The 10000-nt window shown below is 47.4% G+C and overlaps 1 protein-coding gene across 1 annotated transcript; it reads right to left on the bottom strand.

Moving 5' to 3' along the window:
- Positions 1-8019: 8019 nt before the first annotated feature.
- Positions 8020-9997, bottom strand: LOC134015475 (potassium/sodium hyperpolarization-activated cyclic nucleotide-gated channel 2; the record flags this gene model as incomplete). Its single annotated transcript, XM_062455013.1, has 2 exons — positions 8020-9556; positions 9893-9997. Coding segments are annotated over 2 exons (1076 nt in total), but the record flags the coding sequence as incomplete, so codon positions are not given.
- Positions 9998-10000: the final 3 nt, after the last annotated feature.

The following is a 10000-nucleotide window of genomic DNA, read 5'->3' as shown; positions in this document are numbered from 1 at the left end:
CCACAGATACAAACATACACACACCGGAGCCACCCAGGCTCAGACAGCTCATCAGGGATGCAGCAAAGCTCTTGTCTGCAGAGAGGGGGGCGAGAGAGAGAGACAGACAGAGAGAGACAGACAGACGGAGAGAGACAGACAGAGAGAGACAGAGAGAAAGAGAGAGAGAGAGATAGACAGAGAGAGAGAGAGAGACAGAGAATAGATATTTTCAATCTATTGAGAATAGATAGAGATAGATAAAGAGAAAGAGGAAGGGAGAGAAAGAAACAGAGAGAGAGAGAGGGAGAGAGAGAGGTAGAGCGAGAGATGGACAGATAGAGGGAGAGAGAGAGAGATGGGGGTAGAGAGCAGGAGTGTTTGTGCATTGTTAGTTTCATAACTGTCATATAAACCAAGATGGTTGTTAGTTTGAGTTGAGCCTTCCCTGGGGCAGGAGGGATGGAGGAGTGGAGGAATGGAGGGATGGAGGGATGTTGTGGATGGATGAAGAGCAGCAGTTAAAGGACTAAATAAGCGAGAGAGGAGGAGGGTTGTGTTGCTGTAGAGTGACTAATTAACTAGTGTGTGTGTGCGTGTGTTTATGTTTGTACATAATTTTAAAGGAACAACTCATACAGTATGACTTCAGGGTCCATCTTAACAATATACGATGTTGAAAACACACACACTTAAAGCCTTGCTCAACTGGCCAAGAATGTGAATCATGAGATTCTGTTTAGTAAGGACAAGGACATCTTGGTTAATAAGGACTAGGGCATCTTGGTTAATAAGGACTAGGACATCTTGGTTAATAAGGACTAGGACATCTTGGTTAACAAGGACTAGGACATCTTGGTTAATAAGGACTAGGACATCTTGGTTAATAAGGACTAGGGCATCTTGGTTAATAAGGACTAGGACATCTTGGTTAATAAGGACTTGGCTATCTTGATAAACAAGGACTAGGACATGATAATTATTGGTTCTATACTTGTTATGCTACTATGCTAAATTAGACATACCAATGTATACACAATTTCTAACAGTAAAACTACCGTCGGAACAATGGAACTCTAAAGTTCCAAAGAGAATCCTTTCCGGCGTTCCGGAAGCCGATGTTTGGAACCTCAGGTTATTCTGTCTGGTCTGAAAGTGCTAAACAGTTCAGTAAAGCTCTGTTGAAAATGTTAAAACGGTACTGATCAGATGAAACACCAGAGCAGGCCACTGACACACAGAAGAGATCAGACGTGGGGTTTATGCCAATGCGCTCATCTTTTTATTGCACAACAATGAATCGTTTTTGTAAGGAACGCTTTAAACAACATAGCCACCAACCAACCAACAAGGCAGCCTTGCTGAGAAAACCCCAAACCTGGTCCAGGGAGATGGGGCAGGGGGTATGGGGGAGAGGGGTATGGGGTATGGGGGAGAGGGGTATGGGGTATGGGGGAGAGGGGTATGGGGGAGAGGGGTATGGGGTATGGAACCAGAGCACCCAGACAGACACTCGGCTCCCAGCCCCCCAGCCTCAGCCCCCCAGCCTCAGCCCCCCAGCCTCAGCCTCGATCTCGGGGCTGTAGATCTCAACAGAGGTGGGATGGATGTGAGCACCATGGAGGATCCTCTCCACCTCTGAGATCTACTGGGGGCCCAGGGAGGACTTGGAGGGTTGAGGGTGGAGGGGTGGAAGTGGGACTGGGTAAGGAACACAAACTGTTAAGAGACAGAGATGGGAGAGGGGGGGTATTGTGTTTAATTACGTGAATCACTTACTATTATCGGTTATTAGTAAATTAGTACTTGAGGTGCGTCTGCTTTGACTCACAACTGGCACTTAAGGGACAGGTCTGTTGGTTACATTGTGAAACGTTAGACAAATCAAGTGCACCGTATGTGTGTTTGACAGTATTTGCAAATAGTAATTGAACTAGATGTGAAGACTACACACTTTGTGGCAAGCTTCTGTGCTGTGTGACTAGACTGCTAATGTGCAGTGGCCTGATGGGAATCAGCGGACCAACTCTACTGGGGACGCTTCTGGGAAGGTTCTAAAAATCCAAACCAGTTCTATAGGAGGAACGTTCTAGAACACTCTTGAGTTGTTGTTTTAAAAACACTATCGCCAAAGCACAGAAGAATTACCTGAAGAAAAGTGTGTGCGCTTTGTGTGTGTGTGTGTGTGTGTCTCAGCTTGACTCTGGTTGCAGGTTTAACATTCTCTGGTGGGACCAACAGTGGAAGGAAAAGGCACAGGAACACACGCACACTCAGACACACGACACAGTCCTGAAGCGGAGAGAAGGCTTAGATAAGCAGGCTACAGTAGCTACAACACTAAGGTATAACAGTTTAGTTTTTAGTATTTTTTTTTTTCATCATTGTACAGTAGTTGGTACACAGCAATGTCTATATCTGAAGGTCCCACAGAGAATCATGGTCCAAACAACGCCTTGGGCCAGGAATGAACACATCAGAATATTCCTCTCAGGCAAACACTGCAACCAGAAGTCAAACTCAGATCAACTTCATCTCTATCTCAGACCATGGGAGGGGGAGGTAATGTTCTTCAAATGTCAGATTAGTAGGTCATATTTTTTTTATTACTACCGTAATTAATGTTTTTTTTTTTTTTCTTTAATTTTGTTAAACGCTTCATCACTATATTGAGCCGTGGCGGCAGCGTCTAGCTATGTTTCAGGCTGTCAGGCTTGTCTATGGGATCTGATGTCTGATATTTTGTCAATGGTAGGTGATGTCTTTTGTCTTGTCAATGGTAGGTGATGTCTAATGTCGGTTCAACGGGAATTGATGGTAGGTGATGTCTAATGTCGGTTCAACGGGAATTGATGGTAAGTGATGTCTAATGTCGGTTCAACGGGAATTGATGGTAAGTGATGTCTAATGTCGGTTCAACGGGAATTGATGGTAGGTGATGTCTAATGTCGGTTCAACGGGAATTGATGGTAGGTGATGTCTAATGTCGGTTCAACGGGAATTGATGGTAGGTGATGTCTAATGTCGGTTCAACGGGAATTGATGGTAGGTGATGTCTAATGTCGGTTCAATGGGAATTGATGGTCGGTGATGTCTAATGTCGGTTCAACGGGAATTGATGGTAAGTGATGTCTAATGTCGGTTCAACGGGAATTGATGGTAGGTGATGTCTAATGTCGGTTCAACGGGAATTGATGGTAGGTGATGTCTAATGTCTTGTCTATGGGAGTTGCTGTATCGTATGGGAGCTGATTGGAGCTGATGTTTGCACAGCTCATCTCTATTAGCTGCCTGATGCCGCTCATTCTGTCACAGTAGAAAATGTTGGAATGTCCAGGTTGTGGGAAAGTTATAACAATGTGCCCCTCAGCTGTGTGTATACAACAGCTGGCTATGTGCATACCACCTAGCACTGTGCAAACCAAAGTAGCTACTTGTATACATTTATTCATTTAGCAGACGCTTTTATCCAAAGCGACTTCCAAGAGTATACACCTAGCACTGTGCTAACCAAAGTAGCTACTTGTATACACCTAGCACTGTGCTAACCAAAGTAGCTACTTGTATACACCTAGCACTGTGCTAACCAAAGTAGCTACTTGTATACACCTAGCACTGTGCTAACCAAAGTAGCTACTTGTATACACCTAGCACTGTGCTAACCAAAGTAGCTACTTGTATACACCTAGCACTGTGCTAACCAAAGTAGCTACTTGTATACACCTAGCACTGTGCTAACCAAAGTAGCTACTTGTATACACCTAGCACTGTGCTAACCAAAGTAGCTACTTGTATACACCTAGCACTGTGCTAACCAAAGTAGCTACTTGTATACACCTAGCACTGTGCTAACCAAAGTAGCTACTTGTATACACCTAGCACTGTGTTAACCAAAGTAGCTACTTGTATACACCTAGCACTGTGCTAACCAAAGTAGCTACTTGTATACACCTAGCACTGTGTTAACCAAAGTAGCTACTTGTATACACCTAGCACTGTGCTAACACATATTGTGATGAGTATACACACAGCACTGTGCTAACAAATGTAGCTATGTGTATACATGGACTTCTGTGCTTACCACACACTGCAATCACACCCTACTGATATTGAGGAAAATATACAAGGCTAGAACCAACAGAAATGTGCAATTTTTGTGTTTCCCATATCAGGGAAAATTATATATACTGACATGGTCATTTTAATTCAGCAGTTACTTAGTCTTTAGCTAACGTTTGTACATATATTGCAAGTTGAAAATGAAACCATATATTTGCATTTTTACAGGCACACACATACCACAAAAATAGGCTATGTGGACTAGAAATACTAGGCACGAGGTACATACACTTAGTGTGCATTGGGGCACATTGAAAAAAATATACATAAATAAAAAAAGGAGAAAGAACAAACTAAACCAATTAAAAAGACACTTCTCAGAACTGAAAGAAAGAAGATTTGCTAAGACATCAACACCAAGGCATTCAGAATCCTCAACATCTGGTTCAGTAGGAACGGGAGGTTCGAAAGAAAACACGTTAAACCGCCCCTCGTTTTTTCGACTCCCCATCGCAACGTTCTGTCTTGGAGGAGCAGCCTCAATACTGTCTGATATGAAGCCCCTGTTAGACTATGAGGCGGACAGCTGTTTCTGTTGCCTGAGAGTGTCTGGCTAACGAGAGACCCGGTGACAAGACACACAGCCACAAACACCCCGGCGGATCTGACTGTCACTCGTCAAGATGGCAAGATGGGACTCTGATCACAGTTACTGTACAGCTTCCTCCAAAACAGGAGGTCACATACAAAGCGCTGTCTGACAGACAGTTGTTGATCTGCCAACAATTGAGAGTGGGCGACCGGAATCTTCCGCAGAACAGAATGAAGCTTCTAAGAATGTAACAGAGACTTGACATCCCTTTTATAAACTTTTCCTCCTCTTCAAATCCCTCCCTCTCTCCCTCACTCATGCTGACTGGCAGAGGGCTCATTCAGATGAGAGCAGATAGTATTGTTGTGGTTCTATTAGCAGCTTTACAGGGCTAACTGGTTAAGCACTCTGAAGGAAGGGGGGCCAAGAAGGGGGGCAAGGAGAGGTGCCAGTGGACTGCACCGGAAAAGTATTGAATTACACAAAGGGTGTTGAATCCTAGAAACTAGGTTCATTCATAACCACGTTGTCATTTTAGCGCGTGCTTTTTCTCAAGAAAGAACAAGGAGGCAGATATGAAGGATGGACTATGTGTCACTGCAGATGAAGGACTGTTTCCAAACATCAATAAATGAGTTGATTGAGTGCAGTTATGTACGTTATTGTTACAAATAAATGATAATTTGCAAGGGATTGGTTGTATTACTGATGACAAAGCATTAAATAAACATACTGTTGTTCCCGTTACTGGATATGAGCTTAGTTTGACAGGAAATGCAGGCCCGTCTTTGACACAGCGAAGCCTTTGGATGGAAAGAATTGTCATTATCGACGCATGTTTCGGGACTCTCAAGAACCTAGACCACCAAACACAAACAGGGCTTTGCTATCAACAACTCATCTAAACTTCTCAACTTCGGCATCTCAGCATTCCAACATCCTAAATGTTTAGCAAAATGGATCAGAGCAGAAACCAACAAGTTGATTGATCAACGATAAACAAGTCAACGCACTGTAGATCAATGCTAAGCCGTGTCGCAGAGATCAATACGTCTTTTCGAAAAGGTAGCGAACCTGAGTGAAATGTCCATCATATCGATTCAACAGTTTTGCTCTGGATCAATAAAGTTCAGAGCTTCAGAAGTTACGTGAACAAAACATTTTTTTTCAATATTTTTTTTTTTTACAGATTTTGTCAGCTGCCTATTTCTCTCCAGATGCAGCTCAGAAATGCTTGGAGGTCGGAGCAGATGCAGCTCAGAAATGCTTGGAGGTCGGAGCAGATGCAGCCGTTCTGAGATAGACGAGCTTTGCAGCTCCCTCAGATTACTAATGACAGGTTACAGGCTAGTGATGCGTCACAAGGTGCTTGACTGTAGGCTGAACGTATAGTCTTCACTTGGTCTGTTTGGACCAGGTGAAGTGAAAAACAATAGTTACAACTCACTCTTTTTGCGTTGTTTATCTATCTTTATCCTCTTTCATTACTCCCCTCCCTCCCTCCCTCCCTCCCTCTCTCTCTCCCTCTTTCTCTCTCTCATCAGTAAAGAAAAGTTCGCTCGTGGTAGGACTGGGAGCTGGCTCGCACGCAGACTGCTCAACATACAGTGCACACCCAAACCATAAAAGCGTCATCAAACGTAATAATAATAAACGTCACAAACAAACATTCGACGACACATACAGCAACAACGTGTTCTTTGCATGGGGACCCACCCCCCTGCCCTCCAGTGGAGCCCCAGCCCCCCCCCTGTCACATGGCAGTTTGTCTGATTAGCTGTGTACCTCCTCTCATGACTTACATTCAGCAGAAGGACTGTAAGTACACCAGGGTTTGAAGAAAGTCCCGAGTTTTTATTTTTTATTTTATTTATTTAAAAGCGATCAACACGATCCCGGCATTTGAGGATTATAATTAGTGGCTTGTTAAGGAGGAGGGGTCACATTGACAGAATTCATGACATTCGTATGAGTTTGGACTCTTGGGATTAAGAATGTTCATTTTCTCGATGTTCTAAATTCCGACACGTGAAGACTCTGCTGATGTCATTTGACCTTCACACCCTCCTCTCCTCCTGACCTTTCACCTTCCCTCCCTTTCTCCCATCCCCAAATACCATCACATCAGACTCGCTTCACAACCTAGTTTTCCAGAGGACTTTAAAGTGACGTTTTCCGTTGGGTCTACGTTTCCGAAATCTGGTGTGGCGCTTAAACCAGTTCCAACTGGATTGCTCCATCAGATTAACAAAGATGGGGAAAACAACAAGAAAACCTCTCTCTCTCTCTGTCTCTCTCTGTCTCTCTCTCTCTCTCTCTGTTTCTCTCTGTCTCTCTCTCTGTGTCTCTCTCTCCCATCCTCTCTCCCTTCAATATTTTTGGTTCAGGTAACAAAACGGTTGCTATAGGCAACGATAACACAACAAGTGAAGCCAGAAACGCTTCTGGATTCTTTAAGGTTTCACAGTAAAATAAAAAAAAGGTCTACTGTACAGCTATGTATCGATATTTATATATATATTTATATATATAGGCGGGGTAATAGTATTGCAGAATTTATATTGCATGTGTAAATCGACAAACCTTGACAAAAACAAGCAATAGTACAGTATGGGTTGATCACAATTGGTTTCCTCTGGGCCTAGCTCAGACAACATGGCCGCCGGTCGCCAGGGTTACTATCAGTGTGTTCAGCTGGTGGAGAGGCGAGCGGCCAGACACACACAGTCAGACAGGAGCAGGGAGATAGTCGCCTATGCCCCCGCCTGCCCAATATAACCTACCTCGCCCGGAAAAAGCAGTGTGTAAAGATAAGTGTGTGTGTGTATGAGTCCGTTCTCCTTGAAAATAGAATTAGACAATGTGTACCTACAAACGCACTCACACACACACACGCACCCACACACGCACACGCCCACACGCAAACCAAATATATATGGCTTCTAAACGTTGAATCAAGGCAGTTAAATAAATGGCATTTTTCTTTGAGAATTTTTTTGTTGATACAGACACAACCAAACTTTGTGTTCGAGCTCAACTTTGGTTTGGAATAGATACATTGAAGATAATCTTTTTTTTCTTTCTTTTTCTTAATTATTTACACATAGATGTAAGATCGACCAGCGGTCTAAAACACTACATTTCACTACAATTTAGAAACAATATGAAGAGCAATGTATTCTTTGCTACGACTGCTTGTACAGGGGCTAGGGGAGAGGGGGAGAGGGGAGAGGGGAGAGGGGGAGAGGGGGAGAGGGGGAGAGGGGGAGAGGGGAGAGGGGGAGAGGGGGAGAGGGGGAGAGGGGGAGAGGGGAGAGGGGGAGAGGGGGAGAGGGGGAGAGGGGAGAGGGGAGAGGGGGAGAGGGGAGAGGGGAGAGGGGGAGAGGGGGAGAGGGGGAGAGGGGAGAGGGGGAGAGGGAGGGGGGCACACACCCAAAATAAAACACTTTTTTTGAAAGCGTTAAAAAGTCATTGTCGTTTGATCTTAAGTCCCTGATTTTTCATTTTCCAGTCCAGCTCCTGCTAGATTGCATTGCATGGATTCTATACAGTATGCGACAGTTACATTAATTATACTTTTTCTCAATATCTTTACAGTAAAGACAGCGATATATGTGTTTGGAAGCAGAGCGTAAGGGCTAATACTAAGACTAGAGGTGGAGCTGGCTCTGCAGAAGGCCAGCCCCGCCTCAGTTAAACTACAGTCGTAGAGACTCTCCTCCTAAACGGTAACACCGGTCTCAACACTTCCTCCGCCCCTTCTCACCGTTGCCACGGACACACAGTGTATCATCCAATCGGAGCGATCGGTGGTGTGGGCGGCAGCCAATGGGGTGGTCGGATAACGTGGCTGACAGTGATTGGCCAGCCGGACACCGGAGTTCGAACAGACACTTGTGTTTCCCTCTCAGGCGAGGGAAGGCCTCTCTCCTGAGCCAATCACAGGCTGGCAGGGTCACAGATTGGAAGACAGACGAGATCTGGCAGAGTCTAACTCTGACAGGCTGACGATGGAATCTTTCTTAGGGGCCCCGGAGTCAGGGGGCCCCGAGCCGGCTGCCGCCACTGCCGCCCCCATCCCGGGGGGGCCACCCGGGGGAGGAGTGGAGACGAAAGCCACCCTCTGTGGAGCTCCTGCAGACCTCGCCCCCGCCCCGACCCCGACCCCGGAGGGCCCCGGCAGATTGGGGTGGGCGGTCTGGGGGGGTCCGAGGGATCCGGAGGAGGTGCGGGTGGAGGGTGGAGGGCTGGGGGCGACGGAGGAGGCAGCGTGTGAGGGGCCCTCCTGGGGCAGGGAGGTCTGGGAGACTGAGCGGGCACGGCCGTCCTGGCTCAGGGTGCCTGAGTGGAGGGAGTGGCTGCTCTTGCGGGAAGACGGCCGCTGGTGCTGGACGTGCGTGGGGCTGGGGCCGTGGTGCTGCACCAGGGACAGCTGGGACCCCGAGGGCCCCACGCCAGCCATGTACTGGAAGGTCCGTCCCGGTGCAGCCAAGGGGCTCTGGATGGGCGGGCTGGAGATCGCCGACCCAAACGCCCCTCCTGGCATCTGGGGAGGCTGGGACTGGAGGGGGGATATGGCGACGGGGCTGGATAGGCTCTGGACCACCTGGAACCTCCGCACCATCCGAGGGGACTGCAGGGTGCCCGGCCCGGCCAAGGGGCTGGCCATCTGGGGGCAGAAACTCATGGCCACGGCCTGCTGGAGGGAGGCGATGGCGGAGGCACCCTGGGACTGGCCCGGGGCGAACATGCCCCCGGGGATAGAGGGGGTCATGGACATGGCCCTGGGGCGCTGAAGGTCCACCAGTTTCACCATCTCGCGGTCGTACTTGACGATCTCCTGGATCATCTCGTTCTCCCGGTTGTTGAACACGCCGGAGTTGAGGTCGTGCTGAACCTTATGCATCAGGATGGAGTTCTTCTTACCTGGAGACGGGGAGAGAGAGAGAGAGAGAGAGAGAGAGAGAGAGAGAGAGAGAGAGAGAGAGAGAGAGAGAGAGAGAGAGAGAGAGAGAGGGAGGGAGGGAGAGGGAGAGAGGGAGGGAGGGTGGGTGGGTGGGTGGGTGGGTGGTAGATGGAGAGAGAGGGAGGGAGAGAAGGAGATGGAGAGAGAGGGAGGGATAGAAGGAGAGGGAGAGAGATGGAGGGATGAAGAGGAGATTAAGTGGATGAACCGAAGGGTTATACCAGGGTTAGGACCAGGGTTAGGTCAGGGTTAGACCAGGGTTAGGACCAGGGTTAAGTCAGGGTTAGACGGGTTACCTATGCGGTCCAGTCGGTCGATGGCGACCGTCTCGAAGGCCCGCCTCATCATGGGGTACTCCTCCAGAACCTCGTTGAAGTTGTCCACAGACAGGGAGTACAGGCGGC

This window comes from Osmerus eperlanus, unplaced genomic scaffold (genome assembly GCF_963692335.1).
Source record: "Osmerus eperlanus unplaced genomic scaffold, fOsmEpe2.1 SCAFFOLD_539, whole genome shotgun sequence".
In the NCBI taxonomy this organism is placed as follows: domain Eukaryota; kingdom Metazoa; phylum Chordata; class Actinopteri; order Osmeriformes; family Osmeridae; genus Osmerus; species Osmerus eperlanus.
Note: the sequence above shows the minus strand (reverse complement) of the source record. Positions and strands in the feature narration are given on the sequence as shown.